This window comes from Coregonus lavaretus (genome assembly GCF_964263955.1).
Source record: "Coregonus lavaretus genome assembly, chromosome: 8".
NCBI classification, from domain to species: Eukaryota; Metazoa; Chordata; class Actinopteri; order Salmoniformes; family Salmonidae; genus Coregonus; species Coregonus lavaretus.
In genome coordinates, this window is record NC_139995.1 from 32132461 (window position 1) to 32157479 (window position 25019).

A 25019-nucleotide genomic window follows, 5' to 3' on the forward strand; every position below is an offset into this window, starting at 1 on the left:
TCAGGCATGTAGCTACATCAAAATGGCTAATGAGGGAGATTCGGGAGCTTTCCTAGCCTCCTCCTCGTCACACACACTCTACCTCAAAGCTTTTACCATTAACCATTTCCTCTATGCCTCATGATCGACGCCCGTTACTTCGCAACATTGCAACAAATTCTATCGCCAGCTCACGATCATAAAGCTGGATACAATGTAGCGTTCATGAGAATCTTCAGTGAATGGATTCAAACATTGGAATGGAATAGAATGTTTGGTGGTACATACCCAAAAGGAGCAGTTTCACTTCTCTCGCTGCCTTCTCTCCATCTTCTCGAAGGTTTTTGTCTATCATTTTGGACCTCTCGGCCGCGGCTTTATCTTCCTGACTCACTGTACACCCCATGGTTCCAAGTGCACGCTTCAGGACTGCTGCTTTTCGGAACAATATCACACAAAAAAGTATGTAGCCTATTTAGGGCTCTATGTCTGGGAGTGTTAAAAAAAGTAAATAGTTCCCAGTCCAGTGTTATGGGGTTGAGAAATGCAACTTCCCCTTTGAGAAATACGACTGGAAAATACGTTTGATTCACCCACAAACCAGCATCCAAATTATTTATTAAACTTAGTCCGAATTCACTTTTCTATTCCATATGTTAACTCGTTTTTAATATTACAAAGCCAAGTTTAACGCCTATTTTTGAAACTCCAGTGACATTCTATCCAAGCCGACACAGAAAGGTAATTTTTTTGTCATTACGAGGACACAAACTTTGAGTAACAACAATTAATTTTGAGGACGCGTCAATAAAATCAGTCAAGTTCACGTTCTAAGACCAAGAAAAAGGGTCACGGAACCTCAGCAAAAGTATTCCAGCTGTGAAGACGGCACAGCAGATTGACTTCCGATGCCAATTTGCAATGAGCCAAAATTCACATAACCACTGTGAAGAAGCTGAGCTATGTTTCTCCTCTTCCTCTGTGTTATAATTTAGTCGTTCAGTGTGTGAGTGATGTTATGCATTATTCTCTTCGTTAAGATTTATCACGTTTCAAAGCCACTCCCGTAGCAGCTGTGAAGTTCCTCTCTGGGCAACAAACCGAAGACCGTTCAGTCACCTCCCAAGTCAGCAAAGTGCCAGGGTTTCCACTAGATAACACAGCGACAAAGTATATCCTAAAGATTCTTGATTTATTTTTGTTGCTTTTTGGTCTTAATTTAAGTTTAGCGTTATGCATAAGATTAGCATTGTGATTAAGGTCACGGTTAAGGTTAGGGTTAGGTTTAAAATCGGATTTTAAGAAGATAAATTGTAGAAATAGGCGGGGTTTATGACTTTGTGGCCGTATTAACTCATGACGACCGAGTGCGAAACGCCCACCTACTTTGCTTCATGGGAAATGTAGTGTTTCATGAAATTGTAATCACACTCAACTGTTCAGTGAGTGATAAATTAAAACATTTAATACATGATTAAGACAATATCTAATTTACTCATTAAGCTCATTTAATTTATCATGGCCTATTCGTTTTTGCCAATTACATTTTTCTCATTTCAATGCATAGGATAAGGCCAATTTCATTAGGGTGAAAGTTGCTATGAGGACATAATACATTATTGTAGGGGAAATCAAATTAAACTAGTGATTCAAGGCTTTATAACAAAAAAATCATTTTATGGACTCTTTAGATGCACATCGTTAGGTCTACCTAACAAGACTTTTCAGAAGGAGTATTTACGCTGAACAAAAAATATAAACGCAACATGTAAAGTGTTGGTCCCATGTTTCATGAGCTGAAAGATCCCAGAAATGTTCCATTCGCACAAAAAGCTTATTTCTCTCAAAGTTGGTGCACACATTTGTTTACATCCCTGTTAGTGAGAATTTCTCCTTTGCCAAGATAATCCAGCCACCTGACAGGTGTGGCATATCAAGAAGCTGATTAAACAGCATCATTATACAGGTGCACCTTGTGCAGGGGACAATAAAAGGCCATTCTAAAATGTGCAGTTTTGTCACACAACACAATGCCACAGATGTCTCAAGTTTTGAGGGAGCGTGCAATTGGCATGCTGACTGCAGGAATGTCCACCAGAGCTGTTGCCAGACAATTGAATGTTTATTCTCTACCATAAGCCGCCTCAAACGTCTTTTTAGAGAATTTGGCAGTACGTCCAACCGTCCTCACAACCGCAGACCACGTGTATGGCGTCATGGGGGCGAGCGGTTTGCTGATGTCAACGTTATGAACAGAGTGCCCCATGGTGACGGTGGGGTTATGGTATGTGCAGGCATAAACTATGGACAACGAACACAATTGCATTTTATCGATGGCAATTTGAATGCACAGAGATACTGTGACGAGATCCTGAGGCCCATTGTCGTGCCACTCATCCGCCACCATCACCTCATGTTTCAGCATGATAATGCACGGCCCCATGTCGCAAGGATCTGTTCACAATTCCTGGAAGCTGAAAATGTCCTGCATACTCACCAGACATGTCACCCATTGAGCATGTTTGGGATGCTCTGGATCGACGTGTACGACAGCGTGTTCCAGTTCCCACCAATATCCAGCAACTTCGCACAGCCATTGAAGAGGAGTGGAACAACATTCCTCAGGCCACAATCAACAGCCTGATCAACTATGCGAAGGAGATGTGTCACTGCATGAGGCAAATGGTGGTCACACCAGATACTGACTGGTTTTCTGATCCACACCCCTACTTTTTTTTAAAGGTATCTGTAACCAACAGATGCATATCTGTATTCCCAGTTATGTGAAATCCATAGATTAGGCCCTAATTTATTTATTTCAATTGACTGATTTCCTTATATGAACTGTAACGCCGTAAAATCGTCGAAATTGTTGCATGTTGCGTTTATACAGTATTTTGTTCAGTATACATTGCAGCTTGTTAAAAGACTAACTCATCATGTTAAGAGACCTGTCAACATTGCTCTCACTGTTTAACATTTGTAAAAAGTAAGTAGAGAAATAATAATTTCCTTTACTGTCAAAGCTCTTATTCAGAGTATGCATAAGCAACCCCCTTATGGCTCTTGGGGTCTCCCCTTGTGGTCTTGGGTGTGCACACGATTCTGATCAGAATGAAAACACATTTTAAAAAACAAACCCTTTTTTATTAATTGATTCAGGATGCATCATTGACCATAATCAGTGAATCGGAGCTCAAAACCTTAAGACACTGAATGTCAGCTATTAAGATCAGATCAATTAGATGCTATACTATACTATACTATGCCTACTGGTACAGCAGGTACTGTATCTGAATGTGAGTGAAGCATATTTCTGCACACTGAGGTCTTTGACTAAAAGAAGATGACAGTTCATGAGCTCTCTTCAGCAGAGGTGGCAAAGTTCCTGTGTTGGCTTGTTGTCAGCAGACATGCCACTTCAGCTTAAGCACAGCAGCCTACACTCATTAATCCCCAAGGCCCCTTTTCAAAGTTAATTACATTTCAGTATTAAACATTGCTGGAGTATTGAAATGAACACAGTAGTGTTAGACAGAATAAGGGAAACACACATCTTGTGTTGATTTACAGTGCATTCGGAAAGTATTCATACCCGTTGACTTATTCCACATTTTGTTGTGTTACAGCCTGAATTCAGAAGAAAATTCACCCATCTACACACAATACCCCATAATGACAAAGTGAAAACATGATCTTTATAAATGTTGGCAAATTTATTGAAAATGAAATACTGAAATATGTCATTTACATAAGTATTCACACCCCTGAGTCAATACTTCTGAGTCTTTCTGGGTACGTTTCTAAGTCTAAGGATGGTGCAACATTTGCCCATTATTCTTTAAAAAATTCTTAATGTTCTGTCAAATTGGTTGTTGATCATTGCTAGACAACCCTTTTCTGGTCTAGCCATAGATTTTCAAGTAGATTGTCAGGCGTCAGTGTGTAGCGGTAGGACGGAGTTAGACGCAGAACACAGAGCTAGTAGACAACGTACTTTACTCGTAAATATAAATGAACATAAACTCCACGCAGGGAGGACAATCCCACTCACCAGTCGATAACACCAAACATAGAACAAACACGCACACAACACAGTGGGAGCCAGAGGGTAAAATAGGGAACAAATCATGGACATAATGGGAACCAGGTGTGTACAATAAAGACAAAACAAGTAGAACACAGAAACATAGATCGGTGGCAGCTAGTACTCCGGTGACGACGAACGCCGAAGCCTGCCCGAGCAAGGAGGAGGGGCAGCCTCGGCTGAATCCGTGACAGTACCCCCCCCCTTGACGCGCGGCTCCAGCCGTGCGCCGACACCGGCCTCTGGGACGGCACGGAGGACGCGGAGCAGGGCGAGTCGGATGACGACGGTGGAAATCCCTCAACATGGAGGGATCGAGGATGTCCCTCCTAGGGACCCAGCACCGTTCCGTACCCCTCCCACTCCACGAGATACTGCAGGCCCCCCACCCAACGCCTCGAATCCAGGATGGAACGGACCGAGTACGCCGGTGCCCCCTCGATGTCCAGTGGGGGCGGAGGAACCTCCCGTACCTCAGACTCCTGGAGTCGACCAGCTACCACCGGCCTGAGGAGAGACACATGGAACAAGGGATTAATACGGTAATCAGGAGGAAGCTGTAACCTATAACAAACCTCGTTCAATCTCCTCAGGACTTTAAATGGCCCCACAAACCGCCGACCCAGCTTCCGGCAGGGCAGGCGAAGGGGCAGGTTTCGGGTCGAGAGCCAGACCCGGTCCCCCGGTGAATACACCGGGGCCTCACTGCGGTGGCGGTCGGCGCGCGCCTTCTGTCGAAAACTGACCACTCCCCCGGCCGGTCCTGGCAATAGGACCGCAGAAACCTACCCACATCCTGGTTTACTCTTTCCACCTGCCCATTACTCTCGGGGTGAAACCCTGAGGTCAGGCTAACCGAGACCCCCAGACGTTCCATGAACGCCCTCCAGACCCTTGAGGTGAACTGGGAACCCCGATCAGACACTATATCCTCAGGTACCCCGTAGTGCCAGAAGACGTGTGTAAATAGGGCCTCCGCAGTCTGTAGGGCCGTAGGGAGACAGGGCAAAGGAATGAGACGGCAGGACATAGAAAACCGATCCACAATGACCAGGATCGTGGTATTCCCTTGTGACGGGGGAAGGTCCGTAATGAAATCCACCGATAGGTGGGACCACGGCCGTTGTGGAACGGGTAGGGGTTGTAATTTCCCTCTGGGCAGGTGTCTAGGTGCCTTACACTGGGCGCACACCGAGCAGGAGGAAACAAACCCTCACGTCCTTAGCTAAAGTGGGCCACCAGTACTTCCCACTAAGTGCACTGTCCGACCAATGCCAGGATGACCAGAGGAGGGTGACGTGTGAGCCCAATAGATCAATTGATCGTGGACATCTAACGGAACGTACATACGACCCTCTGGACACTAGGGGGGAGTGGGCTCCATACGTAACGCCCGCTCAATGTCCGCGTCAACCTCCCACACCACCGGTGCCACCAGACACGAAGCCGGAAGTATGGGAGTGGGCTCCATGGACCTCTCCTCTGTGTCATACAGCTGGGACAGAGCGTCTGCCTTAGCGTTCTGGGAACCTGGTCTGTAAGAAAGGAGGGTGAATACAAAATGGGTGAAAAACATGGCCCACCTTGCCTGGCGAGGGTTCAGTCTCCTCACCGCCCGGATGTACTCCAGATTGCGGTGGTCAGTCAAAATGAGGAAAGGGTTTTTAGCCCCCTCAAGCCAATGCCTCCACGCTTTCAGAGCCTGGACAACAGCTAACAGCTCCCGGTCCCCCACATCATAGTTGCGCTCCGCCGGGCTGAGCTTCTTCGAAAAGAAAGCACAGGGGCGGAGCTTTGGTGGCGTACCCGAGCGCTGAGACAGTACAGCTCCTATCCCAGCCTCGGACGCGTTCACCTCTACTGTGAATGCCAAGGAGGGATCCGGATGAGCCAGCACAGGAGCCGAGGTAAACAGGTCCTTCAGGTGACCAAAAGCCCTGTCCGCCTCAGCTGACCACTGCAGCCGCACCGGTCCCCCCTTCAGCAAGGAGGTAATGGGAGCTGCTACCTGACCAAAGCCCCGGATAAACCTCCGGTAGTAGTTGGCAAACCCTAAGAACCGCTGCATCTCCTTAACCGTGGTTGGAGTCGGCCAATTACGCACGGCAGAAATGCGGTCAATCTTCATCTCCACCCCTGACGCGGACAGGTGGTGCCCTAGGAAGGAGACGGACTGTTGAAAGAACAGACATTTCTCCGCCTTGACGTACAGGTCATGTTCCAACAGTCGACCAAGCACCTTGCGCACCAGGGACACATGCTCGGCTCGTGTAGCGGAGTATATGAGAATGTCATCTATATACACCACTACACCCTGTCCGTGCAGGTCCCTGGAAATCTCATCAACAAAGGATTGGAAGACTGATGGAGCATTTATCAACCCGTACGGCATGACGAGGTACTCATAGTGCCCAGATATGGTACTAAATACCGTCTTCCACTCATCCCCCTCCCGGATACACATCAGGTTGTACGCGCTCCTGTGTTCCAATTTGGTGAAGAAGCGCACCCCGTGCAATGACTCCTTCATACTAGCAATGAGAGGTAGTGGATAACTGTACTTAACAGTGATCTGATTGACACCACGGTAGTCTATGCACGGGCGTAAACCTCCATCCTTCTTCTTCACAAAAAAGAAACTCGAGGAGGCAGGTGAAGTGGAAGTCCGAATGTATCCCTGTCCCAGAGATTCGGAGACATATGTTTCCATAGCAGCCATCTCTTCCTGTGACAGAGGATACAAGTGACTCCGGAGAAGTGCAGCGCCTACCTGGAGATTTATCGCACAATCCCACTGTCGATGGGGTGGTAATTAAGTTGCCTTCTTTTTACAGAAAAGTGCATAGTGGAGACCTGGTTTGGACTCTCCACCGTAGTTGCCCCTATGGAAACACCTACACACCTCCCCAAGCACTGACGTGACCATCCCTTGAGAGCCCTCTGTTGCCATGAAATCGTGGGGTCATGAGAGGTTAACCAGGGAAGCCCCAACACCACTGGGAACGCAGGAGAATCAATCAGAAAGAGACTAATTCTCTCCTCATGACCCTCCTGCGTTTTCATCCAGAGTGGAGCTGTGACCTCCCTAATCAGGCCTGACCCTAAAGGGCGACTATCTAAGGCATGTACAGGGAAGGGCACATCAACAGGAACAATATGAATCACTAATCTACAGGAAAACATACGATCAATAGAGTTCCCAGCTGCGCCTGAATCTACGAGCACCTTATGCTGTGAATGCGGGGAAAACTCAGGAAATAGATGTCAATACACATGTGCCAACAGGGAGTTCTGGGTGAGTCGGGTGCCTACTCACCTGGGATGGTCCACCAGTGCTCTGCCTGCTGCCTCGACTCCCTGAGGACCCTCCCCAGCACTGACCAGCAGTGTGTCCTCTGCGGCCACAGTTGGTGCAGGAGACGGCCCTGAGAGCAGCACCTCCAAGCTCCATCGGTGTAGGGTCGGAGGTGCTGGGGGATGGAATGGACGGACCCCGATCCGGACGTCCGCGGGTGGCCAACAGGTTATCCAGCCTTATCGACAAATCCACCAGCTGGTCCAGGTTAAGGGTGGTGTCCCTGCAGGCCAGCTCCCGACGAACATCCTCCCGTAGGCTGCATCGGTAGTGGTCAATCAGGGCCCTCTCATTCCATCCCGTGCTGGCTGCCAGGGTCCTGAAGTCCAGTGTGAAGTCCTGAGCGCTCCTCATCCCGTCTGAGGTGGAACAGACGTTCCCCCGCCGCTCTCCCCTCCGGTGGATGATCGAATACCGCCCGGAAGCGGCGGGTGAAATCTTCATAGCGTACCGACGCCGCGTCTATTCCTCCCCACTCGGCGTAGGCCCACTTGAGCGCTCTCCCCGACAGACAGGAGATGAGGGCGGACACGCTCTCGTATCCCAAGGGAGCCGGGTGGATGGTCGCCAGGTAGAGCTCTACCTGGAGCAGAAAACCCTGGCACCCGGCAGCTGTACCATCATATGCCCTCGGGAGCGAGAGCCGAATCCCACTGGACCCAGGTGACGAAGGGGTGGACAGCGGTGTGGGTTGCTGTGTAGTTGAAGGAGGTGTAGGAAAACCCCCTCTCTCCCATCGCTCCATGGTGTTCAACACGCACTCCATTGCTGTGCTGAGAGTCTGTATCATGGTCGCCTGCTGTTGGACGCGTTCCTCCACTGATCCGGAAGGAATGAATGTACCTGCTGACTCCATTTGAGATGCGTGTTACTGTCAGGCGTCAGTGTGTAGTGGTAGGACGGAGTCAGGCGCAGGACACAGAGCTAGTAGACAACATACTTTACTCGTAAATATAAATGAACATAAACTCCACGCAGGGAGGACAATCCCGCTCACCAGTTGATAACACCAAACATAGAACAAACACGCACACAACACAGTGGGAGCCAGAGGGTAAAATAGGGAACAAATCATGGACATAATGGGAACCAGGTGTGTACAATAAAGACAAAACAAGTAGAACACAGAAACATAGATTGGTGGCAGCTAGTACTCCGGTGACGACGAACACCGAAGCCTGCCCAAGCAAGGAGGAGGGGCAGCCTCGGCTGAATCCGTGACATAGATTTAGGTCAAAACTGTAACTCGGCCACTCAGGAACATTCACTGTCTTCTTGGTAAGCAAATCCAGTGTAGATTTGGGCTTGTGTTTTAGGTTATTGTCCTGCTGAAAGGTTACTTAATCGCCCAGTGTCTGGTGGAAAGCAGACTGAACCAGGTTTTCCTCTAGGATTTTGCCTGTGCTTAGCTCCATTCCATTTATTTTTTATCCTGAAGAACTCCCTAGTCCTTAACGATTACAAGCATACCCATAACATGCAGCCACCACTATGCTTGAAAATATGGAGTGGTACTCAGTAATGTGCTGTATTGGATTTGCCCGAAACACACTTTGTATTCAGGACAAAAAGTTAATTGCTTTGCCACATTTGTTGCAGTATTACAGGATGCATGTTTTGGAATATATTTATTCTGTACAGGCTTCCTTCTTTTCACTCTGTCAATTAGGTTAGTATAGTGGAGTAACCACACTGTTGTTGATCCATCCTCAGTTTTCTCCTATCACATCCATTAAACTCTGTAACCGTTTTAAAGTCACCATTGGCCTCATGGTGAAATCCCTGAGCGGTTTCCTTCCTTTCCAGCAACTGAGTTAGTGTATTGATACACCATCCAAAGTGTAATTAATAAGTTCACCATGCTCAGAAGGATATTCAATGTCTGCTTTCTTTTTTTACCCATCTACCAATATGTGCCCTTCCTTGCAAGGCATTGGAAAACCTACCTGGTCTTTGTGGTTGAATCTCTGCTCAATTGAGGGACCTTAATTGTGGGGTACAGAGATGAGGTAGTCATTCAAAAATCATGTTAAACACTATTATTGCCAACATGCAACTTAATATGTGACTTGTTAAGCAAATTTTTACTCCTGAACTTATTTAGGCTTGCAATAACAAATGGGTTGAATACTTACTGACTCAAGACAATTAAAAATAAACATAATTCCACTTTGACATTATGGGGTATTGTGTGTAGGCCAGTGACAATAAAATCTAAATGTAATGGCTCATTGCTTTACAACAGAGCTCTGTTGTGCTTTTGTTGAATGGTTTCCCTGCCAAGGAAATCTTTCTAAACAAAAAGTGAAGTTTAAAATGAGACTCTCTTTGTGCCATCTGACAGGAACAGATGCTATTTGATTGGAACAAAAATGTATTACAATAGCCTACATGCCATAAAATACATTTTGGCTGTAAATCAAAATTAAAGACTAACCTAACCTAAGTTATTGTAAAATTCAAAGTAACTTAATAGCCAGTAAGTGCTAGTAACTTACTTCCCACTGGGCACAGACGTCAAATCAACGTCTATTCCACGTTGGTTCAGCATAATTTCATTGAAATGACGTGGAATCAACGTTAATTCAACCAGTGTGCGCCCAGTGGGTTATTTGCAACTAGCTGCCAGTAACTTACTGTACTTTCACAGAACTTTTCTGATTACAAGATAGCTTAATATTAGTTGACAACTACTAAGCATTCTTTGCCAGACTTGGCCTCAACCTCTTGGTTGACAGAAAACTGACCTTTCTGCCACACCATCAGGTCAGTGTGTGTGATAGAGATCAGCCACAGTAAGTTACTGTGAATTTTACAATAACTACTTGCAGCAAGCTGACAGTAAATTATTGAAAAATAAACATGAACTTCCTGGTGCCAACTGCTATTAAGTTACTGGAAAATGCACAGTAATTTACATTATTTAGCAGACGCTCTTATCCAGAGCGACTTACAGTTAGTGCATACATTATTCTATTTTATTTTTTTATTTTGGCGTTGCAAATGCCATGCTCTACCAACTGAGCTACCTCCCTGCCAGCCACTCCCTCCCCTACCCTGGACGACGCTGGGCCAATTGTGCGCCGCCCCATTGGTCTCCCGGTTGCGGCCAGCTACAGCAGAGCCTGGATTCAAACCAGGATCTCTAGTGGCACAGCTAGCACTGCGATGCAGTGCCTTAGACCACTGCGCCACTCTCTTAACACTGCAGCTCTTGATTGCCACAAGCTTTTACAAAGCTTGTAGAACTGGGAGTGGACAAATGAGGTGCTCAACCTTCATCAACATAATGATAAAACCACTTAAACTGGTGCAACACTTTCACTAATGGTTGGCACAAATACAATTTTTTTTAGACCATGCCCCAAAATTATGCTAATGAGCCCCCGCCAGCACATTGCCCCCACCTACATTTCAAAGTGCAGTAATGATTGTACCTTATATTGAATATACGGAGTGGCTACAGATGGAGAGTTTCTATATCCCAATTTGCCCAGGCTAAAAATACGGATATTTCTGCGCATGTGCTGAATTGTTTTACATAGCTGAGTGCCCACTCCACTGTCTATGTAGCTGCTGTGCTGAGTGCTCTGCTTTTTTTATTTTTTCAGGAGGGGAGTAGGCTACATGCAGCTATGTACATGTTTTACACAAAATACATTATAGACATGTTGGTACAAACGTAGTTGTCAGTATTGCAAACATAAGCATGACACAAACATGCAGTCTAGCGATTTCATGTTTTTCTCAGCTGCTGAGTTACATGCAGCTATTTACTCTCGCCATGATATCAGCATATTGCATACCTATGGCACCGGGTGATGCAAAACAAACTTGCCCATTGTCCGACTATTTTTACAGGTCCGGATACACGCTCGGCTGCCTAGAATGTTCGGCTGCCCAGAGGTGGAACGCAACAAGACACAGGCTGTGTTCGAGAGCATCACAACCGTGATGAATCATGGGTAAATTGTGACTGACTGACTGATCTACAAATAATAATGAGTCGTTATTTATGATGCAAGGTCATTTGTAGATCAGTCAGTCGGCAGTCGCCTGCACTGTCGGCTGCAATGTCGAACAAGCCCACAGACACGCAGTCTAATTAGCGATTGAGTGTAATTTTTTCATCATCATTCCAAATATTGGCTAAACTGCTCAGGAGGCAGACAGGCAGTCAAGTAGTGTTCCTTTTCTTTGGAACTACGATATGGCAGCAACTATAAAGATCCACCTACATCTTTACACAAAACGCAATTTTTTGCCGCGCCTATTTTTAAAAATGTTATTTAACTAGGCAAGTCAGTTAAGCACAAATTCTAATTTACAATTACAGCCTACCCCGGCCAAACCTGGATGAAGCTGGGCCAATTGTGCGCTGCACTACGGGACTCCCAATCATGGCCGGGTTGTGATACAGCCTGGAATAGAACCAGGGTCTGTTGTGAGATGCAGCGCCTTAAACCGCTACGCCACTCGGGAGCCCAATTTCATGTGTACAGTAAAAATATACTTAATGTGTACAGTAAATATATACTTGAGGCTGATATTTGAGGCTGCTCTTCACCAACTTCATCCTGCCATATCCCTAATGATTGTATAATGTACACACGTTTGATTTCTGAAGCCAATGTGTCATGTTTAATTTATTTTCTTCCTATAAATGTGGCTATATTCTTAGACTCTCTGGAACATGAGTAACTTGTCTGAGACCTGAAAAGTTGCATTGTCTGGCACACAGAAGACCTGGGTTAGAACCCTACCAGTCAAACTAACACGTCTTCAGGTCTCAGGCAAGGTTTCCCATCACGTGCATGGATCACCAAACTACCTCTGTTGCACTTTCATTAAATGGGGTGCACAGATCTGTCTGCTTTTGTTTGCCACAGAAACGGTTACTGTTGTGCAGTAGGCCTGATTTCAAACCCAGGTAGTTATATTGGTGCTGTGACATGCAGGAGACCTGGTTTGAACCCAGTCAGTCACAAGAGCAAGATTAAATAGGGAGTGGAAAGGCTATCCTTAGAAGGGCTATGACAGGGCTATTCAACTATGTTCTTATGGCGGCCAAATTGTGGTTTTTGTGACACTCCCTTCTGACATGTCCTGCACAGCCTGTGAGGGGAACAGAAGGCACGTCCATGTTCCAGAGAGTCTAAACTTTCAGGAATAGTGTGGTCCTCTGTAGCTCAGCTGGTAGAGCACGGCGCTTGTAACGCCAAGGTAGTGGGTTCGATCCCCGGGACCACCCATACACAAAAATGTATGCATGCACGACTGTAAGTCGCTTTGGATAAAAGCGTCTGCTAAATGGCATATTATATTAATAGGTTATAGCCAAAACGGTTCAAATGCTAGAGACAAATTCATAGGAAGACAATAAATTAAACATGCCACATTGGCTTCAGAAACCGCCAGAAGCTTATTTTTACCACAGAGAGCCTTTCATTCTATCTGGTCACCTCTACCTTTCCTGGCTGGCAAAGTACCAGATAACTGAATTTGAAAACTTAATCTGAATGTATCTGAGAAGTTGAATACATAAAACGTTGATCAAATTGAAATAATAGTTTGTAAACTTGATATACAGACAATAAATGCAATATCTACTATATTGAAACTGAATATATAAATATTGAATTTGAATATTCAATTAAATTGAAATATAATTGTAAAGCTGACCGCAATATTCATTCTATTCATGAAATACAAGTTCAAATTATGAATTCTATGATTCAGTTTGTGCATTACCAATTCAAAAATATTACATTAAAATGCAAAATCCTAAAACAAATTCTAAATTGTGAAATTCAAATACAATTTCTTTCGGCATTGAAATCGCTCCATAAAAAGGGTTCCCCCATAGGGACAGATGACAACCATGGAACCAGAATGTTCTTCATGAGAGGGTTCTACGTAGAACCCAATTAGGTTCCCCTACTGGGGCAAAACAACGAACCCACCTACGGTTCCTTGTGAGAGGGTTCCAAAAAATCTAAGGGTTCTACACAGCATCCAAAATTACATTTACATTTACGTCATTTAGCAGACGCTCTTATCCAAAATGGTTCCCCCATAGGGACAAATTACATAATGTCTATTGGTTCTAAACTCTATCATACCCACAGACCCGGTGGTGTAGCAGGGCCAGTGTGTTTTCACATAAACATAAACGCGTCATCATACTTCTGTTAGCAATCTGCCTGAGAGCGGTAAACTGCACTGCTTAAAATAGAGGTGATGGGACAGAATGTGTGTGATTTGAAATTATTAGCATGCACAGTATGAAGCAATATGTTTATTAGATGTTTTTTTTGCACATAGTGCCATAGTGAGGGACATATTTGGTGCAATAGGACAGATTTAGAAGTTCCAAAATGTTATTTTGTTGTTTTTATTGCAACATTGTTTACAGTACAATAACTGCCAGCAATGTATTCAAATATATTGAGATACAATAAAATAAAGACATGAATTGAAGGGCAAAATAGTTTAAAAGCACTTTAAAATGATTACATTTCTCTTTTTAATGATCAGACTAAAACTACAGTACATGCTATTTACATTATACAAACTAGATTTGCATATTGAATATAAAGGGTTTACATTTATATACATTATTTATAAATGCTGGTTGAAGTCTTTATTTCATATAAGTTGTCATGAACTCATATACCAATTTCATTAAATCACACAAGGAAATGAGAGTACTGTATAAGGAGCCAGTGACCAGACAGTCAAAGATTTCATATCAGCCACTTTCAAAATGTCTCCCCCTGGTGGTACACATGGTATGCGTATGGGCTGATTTGTCAGAGAATAACATACCAGTTGTACAGTGAGGGAAAAAAGTATTTGATCCCCTGCTGATTTTGTACGTTTGCCCACTGACAAAGACATGATCAGTCTATAATTGTAATGGTAGGTTTATTTGAACAGTGAGAGACAGAATAACAACAAAAAATTCCAGAAAAACGCATGTCAGAAATGTTATAAATTGATTTGCATTTTAATGAGGGAAATAAGTATTTGACCCCTCTGCAAAACATGACTTAGTACTTGGTGGCAAAACCCTTGTTGGCAATCACAGAGGTCAGACGTTTCTTGTAGTTGGCCACCAGGTTTGCACACAACTCAGGAGGGATTTTGTTCCACTCCTCTTTGCAGATCTTCTCCAAGTCATTAAGGTTTCGAGGCTGACGTTTGGCAACTCGAACCTTCAGCTCCCTCCACAGATTTTCTATGGGATTAAGGTTTGGAGACTGGCTAGGCCACTCCAGGACCTTAATGTGCTTCTTCTTGAGACACTCCTTTTTTGCCTTGGCCGTGTGTTTTGGGTCATTGTCATGCTGGAATACCCATCCACGACCCATTTTCAATGCCCTGACTGAGGGAAGGAGGTTCTCACCCAAGATTTGACGGTACATGGCCCCGTCCATCGTCCCTTTGATGCGGTGAAGTTGTCCTGTCCCCTTAGCAGAAAAACACCCCCAAAGCATAATGTTTCCACCTCCATGTTTGACGGTGGGGATGGTGTTCTTGGGGTCATAGGCAGCATTCCTCCTCCTCCAAACACGGCGAGTTGAGTTGATGCCAAAGAACTCGATTTTGGTCTCATCTGACCACAACACTTTCACCCAGTTCTCCTCTGAATCATTCAGATGTTCATTGGCAAACTTCAGACAGGCCTGTATATGTGCTTACTTGAGCAGGGGGACCTTGCGGGCGCTGCAGGATTTCAGTCCTTCACGGCGTAATGTGTTACCAATTGTTTTCTTGGTGACTATGGTCCCAGCTGCCTTGAGATCATTGACAAGATCCTCCTGTGTAGTTCTGGGCTGATTCCTCACCGTTCTCATGATTATTTCAACTCCACGAGGTGAGATCTTGTATGGAGTCCTAGGTCGAGGGAGATTGACAGTTATTTTGTGTTTCTTCCATTTGCGAATAATCGCACCAACAGTTGTCACCTTCTCACCAAGCTGCTTGGTGATGGTCTTGTAGCCCATTCCAGCCTTGTGTAGGTCCACAATCTTGTCCCTGACATCCTTGGAGAGCTCTTTGGTCTTGGCCATGGTGGAGAGTTTGGAATCTGATTGATTGATTGCTTCTGTGGACAGGTGTCTTTTATACAGGTAACAAGCTGAGATTAGGAGCACTCCCTTTAAGAGTGTGCTCCTAATCTCAGCTCGTTACCTGTATAAAAGACACCTGGGAGCCAGAAATCTTTCTGATTGAGAGGGGGTCAAATACTTATTTCCCTCATTAAAATGCTAATCAATTTATAACATTTTTGACATGCGTTTTTCTGGATTTTGTTGTTGTTATTCTGTCACTCACTGTTCAAATAAACCTACCATTAAAATTATAGACTGATCATTTCTTTGTCAGTGGGCAAACGTACAAAATCAGCAGGGGATTAAATACTTTTTTACCTCACTGTATATGACATCAGTATAAAACAAACATGTTGTTAAAATATATGACTTTAAACATTGATCTTTATTGAAATAGAAACAAATGAATCCATTAAGCTATTAAATAAATGAGTAATAGATAGAGAGCAGAGCAGAGCTGGCTGATCCTGATATACTGTATAATGGCACATGCAGACTGGTTATTCTCTAAAGAAAATGTGATTAATGATTGATTGAGAGAGGTGTTTGTTGCGCTTTACAACCAAGTTTGACAGAACAATGATACAATACGTATATATAACATTACAGCACTCACTGTAGTGTGGAATATGTAACTTCATCACAAGGAAAACAACAGAGAGAGACAGGGGACATTCCACCTGACTACTGTATCAAACCTACTCAACACCTGCAAGAGTTGGCAGACAGTCCCCAAAAGCAGCTACAGGGATGTTTAGAAACCGACTAGAAAATACTATTCCACTCATACCTGACAACACTGTAGTCTGAGATTATGAAAGGTTCAGTCAGGCTTTTAAATCTTATTTGACTCATTTGGTAAGAGTCAATGGGATTCATAAGCCTAAGATTGACACATTACACTTATGGTTCATGTATCCATTGATCGTTTCACAATCAATAGTGTATAAGTAAGTACCATAATTCAAATACAGTAGAGCCATGTTTAATTTCAACACACAGACACACTAACAATCCTTACAGTACATCCACTGTACATAATTGTGTTTTCTCCATACTGGAGCAGATGAACAGACACACACCATATACACACCATATACACACCATGTACACACCATATACACACCATGCACACACCATGTACACACCATGTTCACACTTAAATCATTGCAGGGCTGCTAAACACTATGCAGACACAGAACAGGAGAGAAAGTGCTTCAAGTAGTTGGAGGAAACGTCCTTGTACCATGTTAGACCTTAAATACATATGTTGTTGTAATGTAACATACACAGGATTATACAATTTACTTAAGATTTAGACTTTTAGATTTTTCAGAGATTGTAATTTGTATTACAAAGGTTAGTCCCTTAAAATCATATTTATAAAACAAATGAGTATCTTACAAATAAATTGTTTGCATGTCAATTGATTAATGGCTATAGGAAGAAATTGTACTTATCAGCTGAAAGTGCTATAACTAACCACCTACTTTGCAGGGATGTTAGAGAGGCATTGATACCACATTATGTGCTTATCATGGCACTAGACTAAACTTTAGTTCGGGACCAAACTCAAAAACGAGCTTGTCCTGGAAATAACCATATTTACACACGTCATCCTTGATTCTCCACGTAATGAATTGACCCTGTGAGTTTTCTTTATATTTTTGGGTTATCTCTGATTACTTTCAGTAAATGTTCAGAAACAACACAACAACAAACCCAGGTAGAGAGCATCCTCTGCCACTAAGAACACTGGTCCTAGATCAGTGAGCCCTCAAATGATCAAAACATGACAATGCAGAGATATACAACCCCACTGATCCGGGACCAAGTTAACAATAACCTCTAAAACCTCTATAATAGACCCTCATACTGAGTAGACAGCTTATAGCCAGGATTCCCTTCCATTTTAGACATCAGAGCTGCTCCTCGAACCATGAAAAAGCTATTCTGATATGGTTCAGTGCACGTATCAAAGAGACACACCAATGTGATATGATAGCCTTGATACTGTTGCTGAGGATACACTCAAAGGTCCATATTATACCCTTTATTAAATAAAAATGATGACAAATATATCTCTCTGTATATATATCATACTGTATTGTAATGGTAGAGTCAACCTACTGTATACACACTGTATACACTGTACAGTTGGATATCAGTTGTATGGTTCCATCCTCTGATATATGTGAGGAGTGAAGCCGAGCGTCTAGAAGGACGGCACCTGGCCACCAGGGTGACAACAGCAGCATGGGTCACTGGGCGATGCCACAGTCACCACCGCTCTGTCCAATAGCTTTTAATGCCACATTTCCTCAGCTATTGCACAGAATCTTGCCATGACCTAATTACATGAATAACTTAACACAGTAGACTTACAAGACCTACAAATATAAAATAACTGTCCAGCCCCCAACGATCTGTTGTGTCTTCTTCTCCCCTACTGTTGAAGAAATCTACGGGGTGTCTAGACTAAAGTGTAGCAGTTAGATTCTTGCTGTGATTCACAGAGTTCAAGTTTATAGGGTAGTGGGTTATGGGTCTGGTCTGGTCTGGTCCGGTCTGGTACAGGGGCAGGGCTGGAATGGGAGGTGGTGGCAGATTCAGAGAGCCAGCTTGACTTTCCATTTGTTTCGAATGCACTATCTTCTTCCAGCGAGGAGCAGAAACCTCCAGAATACTGAACTCCCCATCTCTAGACACTGTGGCCCACTCTTTCTGGAGGAAGAGATAGTGCATCCTCTACAAAATATGATCCATGAAAACACAGAGAAAATACAATACAGGTATAGATTTACAATATAAAAACTGAAGACGGTAGAAGCAGTCTAGTGACCACTGCTGGCTTTGCTACTCCCCGATGTCCAATCAATAAGGATAAAGCTCAGGCTCATTATCATAAACAGGAAGCCTATTCCAGCGAAGCAGGCAGCCTGCGAGAGAGAGGGAGAGGCAGAGGAGAGGGAGAGAGAGAGTGAGAAAGAGGGAGGGAGAAAGAGAGTGAGAAAGAGAGTGAGAAAGAGAGAGCGAGAGGAGAGAGAGTGAGGATGGATGAGAGAGAGGTAATGCACACAGTTGATGACTCTGTCACTGAGTTTCAGCCTTAATGCACTCAAAGCTATTCAACCATTATTATTGTAGTCTAGGGTTTGTGTATACATTTCTGAATTGTAATGACGATATTAGAGTGGCATTACTCACTCAGCAAATATATCGAAAGGATTCTGTATGGATGAGTCAATAAAATGAATCTGCATTGAATTTACTTAGCACTTCAAACATTGTTTCAGCAGATAATCTCCAGGAACTCTCTCTCTGTAGTTATTCTAATCTAACTGAAAGCTCACAGTCAAATTCCTATTATGTTACATTCTATTATGTGCACTTATGCTTAATTGTTTACATGCCCATACTAAACAGACCGAAAAGATACGTCATGTGTGTAAAAAAATACATTATCTTTAAAAACCAATAGTTAACAGTAATGTGCTGCGTTCCAGTAAGACATGACAGTAGTCTCTAGTGTTGTAGGGGGCGCTAGGGGACATCGCTCACCAGGATTTTGGGGGTGGAGCGCATGGGCTCCTCCTCTTCGGGTACGATGCGGATGTAGAAGACAGCAGGGAAGATGAAGATGAGGCAGGGGGCAGACGTGGCACCTGAGCGAGGAGAGGTCAAAGACACTCTTTAGCAACCGTGTCAAACAATGAGCTCCACAGAACTGTAGAATAACAAAAGTGCAATTTAACAGCGAGGAGGTAGCCTAGCGATGTCACGAAAGTCCCCCAAAAGCGTCCTTTGTCTCCCTGACTGTCAGAATGACACCAGCAGAAACCAAAGAGATTAAATTCAAAAGGCTTTATTGGCATGGAAAGTCTTAAACTTAGTGTTAAACACAACAGATTACTGTTCACTCAAAAATACTAATGAAACTGTGGGGACAATAAGATGCTAAAACTAAGGCATATGTACAATGGCTTGCAAAAGTATTCACCCCCCTTGGCATTTTTCCTATTTTGTTGCCTTACAACCTGGAATTAAAATGGATTTTTGGGGGGTTTGTATCATTTGATTTACACAACATACCTACCATTTTGAAGATGCTAAATATTTTTTCTTGTGAAACAAATACGTAATAAGACCCCCCCCCAAAGTCAATACTTTGTAGAGCCACCTTTGGCAGCAATTACAGCTGCAAGTCTCTTAGGGTATGTCTCTATAAGCTTGGCACATCTAGCCACTGGGATATTTGCCCATTCTTCAAGGCAAAACCGCTCCAGCTCCTTCAAGTTGGATGGGTTCCGCTGGTGTACAGCAATCTTTAAGTCATACCACAGATTCTCAATTGGATTGAGGTCTGGGCTTTGACTAGGCCATTCCAAGACATTTAAATGTTTCCCCTTAAACCACTCAAGTGTTGCTTTAGCAGTATGCTTAGGGTCATTGTCCTGCTGGAAGGTGAACCTCCATCCCAGTATCAAATGTCTGGAAAACTGAAACAGGTTTCCCTCAAGAATTTCCCTGTATTTAGTGCCATCCATCATTCCTTCAATTCTGACCAGTTTCCCAGTCTCTGCCGATGAAAAACATCCCCACAGCATGACGCTGCCACCACCATGCTTCACCGTGGGGGTGGTGTTCTCGAGGTGATGAGAGGTGTTGGGTTTGCGCCAGACATAGCGTTTTCCTTGATGGCCAAAAAGCTCAATTTTAGTCTGACCAGAGTACCTTCTTCCATATGTTTGGGGAGTCTCCCACATGGCTTTTGGCGAACACCAAACGTGTTTGCTTATTTATTTCTTTAAGCAATGGCTTTTTTTCTGGCCACTCTTCCGTAAAGCCCAGCTCTGTGGAGTGTATGGCTTAAAGTGGTTCTATGGACAGATACTCCAATCTCCGCTGTGGCGCTTTGCAGCTCCTTCAGGGTTATCTTTGGTCTCTTTGCTGCCTCTCTGATTAATGCCCTCCTTGCCTGGTCCGTGAGTTTTGGTGGGCGGACCCCTCTTGGCAGGTTTGTTGTGGTGCCATATTCTTTCCATTTAATAATAATGGATTTAATGGTGTTCCGTGGGATGTTCAAAGTTTTGGATATTTTTTTATAACCCAACACTGATCTGTACTTCTCCACAACTTTGTCCCTGACCTGTTTGGAGAGCTCCTTGGTCTTCATGGTGCCGCTTGCTTGGTGGTGCCCCTTGCTTAGTGGTGTTGCAGACTCTGGGGCCTTTCAGAACAGGTGTATATATACTGAGATCATGTGACAGATCATGTGACATTTAGAATGCACACAGGTGGTCTTTATTTAACTAATGATGTGACTTCTGAAGGTAATTGGTTGCACCAGATCTTATTTAGGGGCTTCATAGCAAAGGGGGTGAATACACGCACCTCTTTTCCGTTATTTATTTTTTCGAATTTGTTGAAACTTCACCAATTTGGACTATTTTGTGTATGTCCATTACATGAAATCTAAATAAAAATCAATTTAAATTACAGGTTGTAACGCAACAAAATAGGAAAAACGCCAAGGGGGATGAATACTTTTGCAAGGCACTGTACAATGCATTATAGTCCTTCAGGAAATGATTGAACGTTTCAGTTGCATAACGATCACAAGACTTTGATTAAGGTTTATAGTATGCATTCCTGAGGTGATTTAAGAGCTTTCCCCTAAAATGTCTCCAAATCCATCACTGAGGATTTAATGCATAGGGGATCAAAGGGTCGAGGGTGAAATGAAAGACGCTATGATCATTAAGCTGTGAGGGCCCTGACTTTACTGTAAAGTAGCTGAGGGCAACTAGATCTCTGTCTGTCTGTATAATAACATTTCCTCTTAGTAAAGTCATGATGACAGTGCAGAAGTTTAGACTGCTTTATTCCAAAAGGGTCAGAATTAAAAGTATATTCCTGAAGTAAAGTTACTAATTGTTTTACATTTTGTTACAAATTAAAATGATGCATACTAGTGTATCTTATATAAATCAATGTCTTACCTCATTCTAAGCTTTCATTCATAGGCAGTTGTGCCCTTTTCTATCCAATGAGGTCCAATTTCAGGTAGCCTTGCGTCTAAAGGCATCCTTTCTAGAGACGTGCATTTTTAAAATACCTACCAATAATGCCGAAGATGCCCAGGATGTTAGGTGCGAAGATGACCAGCATGTTGATGAGAGTGAGCAGGGTGACAGCGATAGCAATGTGGCGGGGCCAGTAGAATGTCTTGTTGGGGAAAAACAACTGCTGGATGGCTCTCCTTACCTGACGAGAACAAGGGCAGAAAAGCACAGTCACAACACTATTCATATTCACAGACACAACCTTTCATCAAAGAGGAGCAGAAAGCCACTGCTTTAATATAATAATATGCCCTTTTCACCTTTTAATTTGTTTCCTCATCAATCTACACACAATATCCCGTAATGACAAAGTAAAAACAGGTTTTTTGAAATTTTTGCACATTTATTACAAATAAAAAACAGAAATACCTTATTTACATAAGTATTCAGACCCTTTGCTATGAGACTCGAAATTGAGCTCAGTTGCATCCTGTTTCCAATGATCATCCTTGAGATGTTTCTACAACTTGATTGGCGTCCACCTGTGGTACATTCAATTAATTGGACATGATTTGGAAAGGCACACACCTGTCTATATAAGGTCCCACAGTTGACAGTGCATGGCAGAGCAAAAACCAAGCCATGAGGTTGAAGGAATTGTCCGTAGAGCTCCGAGACAGGATTGTGTCGAGGCACAGATCTGGTGAAGGGTACCAAAACATTTCTGCAACATTGAAGATCCCCAAGAACACAGTGGCCTCCATCATTCTTAAATGGAAGAAGTTTGTAACCACCAAGACTCTTCCTAGCAATCGGGGAAGAAGGGCCTTGGTCAGGGAGGTGACTAAGAACCCGATGGTCACTCTAACAGAGCTCCAGAGTTCCTCTGTGGAGATGGGAGAACCTTCCAGAAGGACAAGCATCTCTGCAGCACTCCACCAATCAGGCCTTCATGGTAGAGTGGCCAGACTGAAGCCACTCTTCAGGAAAAGGCACATGACAGCCCACTTGGAGTTTGTCAAAAGGCACCTAAAGGACTCTCAGACCATGAGAAACAAGATTCTCTGGTCTGATGAAACTAAGATTGAAACCAGGCACCATCCCTATGGTGAAGCATGGTGGTGGCAGCATCATGCTGTGGTGATGTTTTTCAGCGGCAAGGACTGGGAGACTAGTCAGGATCGAGGGAAAGATGAACGGAGCAAAGTACAGAGAGATCCTTGATGAAAACCTGCCCAGAGTGCTCAGGACCGCAGACTGAGGCGAAGCTTCACCTTCCAACAGCACAACGACCCTAAGCACACAGCCAAGACAACGTAGGAGTGGCTTCGGGACAAGTCTCTGAATGTCCTTGAGTGGCCCAGCCAGAGCCCGGACTTGAACTTGATGGAACATCTCTAGAGAGACCTGAAAATAGCTGTGCAGCGATGCTCCCCATCCAACCTGACAGAGCTTGAGAGGATCTGCAGAGAAGAATAGGAGAAACTCCCCAAATACAGGTGTGCCAAGCTTGTAGCGTCATACCCAAGAAGACTCTGGGCTATAAACGCTGCCAAAGGTGCTTCAACAAAGTACTGAGTAAAGGGTCTGAATACTTATGTAAATGTCATATTTAAGTTGTTGATTTTTTATAAATTTGCAACAATTTAAAAAAAAAAGTTTTTGCTTTGTCATTCTAGGGTATTGTGTGTAGATTGACAATATTTATTTTTTAAATACATTTTAGAATAAGGCTGTAACGTAAACAACTAGGAAAAAGTCAAGTGGTCTGAATACTTTCCGAATGCACTGCACATCTTTACTTCTAGGCATACACAGTTCCATTGAGCCAGACACCATTTGTGCAAAGAGGTAACTAGGCTACTCACAGGGAAGAGCACTATGGGGACGGTGAGTGTGACAGCAGTGAGCACGGCCAGACGGACACACAGGATCAGGGTGTCGTACGGGTCCAGACGGCTGTAGGTGTGCAGCAGCTCTGACTCCACTTCACCTATAGGGGGCAGACACACAGAAGGAGGGATTAGCGAAGCATCAATAACCACCAACTCCAGTAAGAGCAGAAAATGTAGTACAAATGATATGCAACATATCATTCACAACAATGTTTTTTCCATCAGAAGGCATAAAAAATCTGTCTTACACGTTACATGCTGCTCATCATTGTGCTCAGAGCCTTATATTGAGATACAGGTAACTGGCAAAATAAAGGAAACACCAACATAAAGTGTTTTAATAGGGCGATGGGCCACCATGAGCCAAAACAGCTTCAATGCACTTTGGCATAAATTCCACAAGTCTGGAACTCTATTGGAGGGATGCGACATCATTCTTCCCCAAGAAATTCCATCATTTGGTGTTTTGTTAATGGTGATGGAAAACACTGTCTCAGGCGCCGCTCCAGTATCTCCCATAAGTGTTCAATTGGGTTGAGATCTGGAGATGGGCAAATGGCATATGGTTTACATCATTTTCATGCTCATCAAACCATTCAGTGACCACTCGTGCCCTGTGGATGGGAGCATTGTCATCCTATGGCGGCATTGCCATGGTAGCCAAAATAATGGCCTGCCCAGCACTTTACACATGACCCTAAGCATGATAGAATGTTAATTGCTTAATTAACTCAGGAACCACACCTGTGTGGAAGCACCTGCTTTCAATATGCACTACCGTTCAAAAGTTTGGGATCACTTAGAAATTTCCTTGTTTTCCATGAAAACATACATGAATAGGAAATATAGCAAAATGAATAGGAAATGTAGTCATTGACAAGGTAAGAAATAATGATTTTTAATTGAAATAATAATTGTGTCCTTCAAACTTTGCTTTTGTCAAAGAATCCACCATTTGCAGCAATTACTGCCTTGCAGACCTTTAGCATTCTAGTTGTCAATTTGTTGAGGTAATCTGAAGCGATTTCACCCCATGCTTCCTGAAGCACCTCCCACAAGTTGGATTGGCTTGATGGGCACTTCTTACGTACCATATGGTCAAGCTGCTCCCACAACAGCTCAATAGGGTTGAGATCCGGTGACTGTGCTGGCCACTCCATTATAGACAGAATACCAGCTGACTGCTTCTTCCCTAAATAGTTATTGCATAGTTTGGAGCTGTGCTTAGGGTCATTGTCCTGTTGTAGGAGGAAATTGGCTCCAATCAAGCGCCGTCCACAGGGTATGGCGTGGCGTGGCAAAATGGAGTGATAGCCTTCCTTCTTCAAGATCCCTTTTACCCTGTACAAATCTCCCTCTTTATTTGGTCTGCGTCTCACAAATGTTCTTCTTTGTGATCCGAACACCTCAAACTTTGAATCGTCTGTCCATAACACTTTTTTCCAATCTTCCTCTGTCCAGTGTCTGTGTTCTTTTGCCCATCTTAATCTTTTCTTTTTATTGGCCAGTCTGAGATTTGGC

The 25019-nt window shown here is 43.8% G+C and overlaps 2 protein-coding genes across 2 annotated transcripts in view; both read right to left on the reverse strand.

The window, feature by feature from the left end:
* LOC311133293 (guanine nucleotide-binding protein G(i) subunit alpha-2-like) overlaps positions 1-1090 on the reverse strand; it is a 108497-nt gene extending 107407 nt beyond the window's left edge. Inside the window, exon 1 of the mRNA XM_084166781.1 lies at positions 268-1090. Coding sequence (XP_084022907.1) covers positions 268-385 — 118 coding nt within the window. The 5' untranslated portion in view covers positions 386-1090. The remainder of the gene's footprint in view (positions 1-267) is intronic.
* A 15424-nt stretch (positions 1091-16514) lies between these two features.
* LOC311134333 (sodium-coupled neutral amino acid transporter 3-like) overlaps positions 16515-25019 on the reverse strand; it is a gene marked incomplete at its 5' end in the record, with an annotated part of 48471 nt that continues 39966 nt past the window's right edge. Inside the window, 4 exons of the mRNA XM_084167980.1 lie at positions 16515-18477; positions 19100-19203; positions 21661-21805; positions 23472-23596. Coding sequence (XP_084024106.1) covers positions 18373-18477; positions 19100-19203; positions 21661-21805; positions 23472-23596 — 479 coding nt within the window. The 3' untranslated portion in view covers positions 16515-18372. The remainder of the gene's footprint in view (positions 18478-19099; positions 19204-21660; positions 21806-23471; positions 23597-25019) is intronic.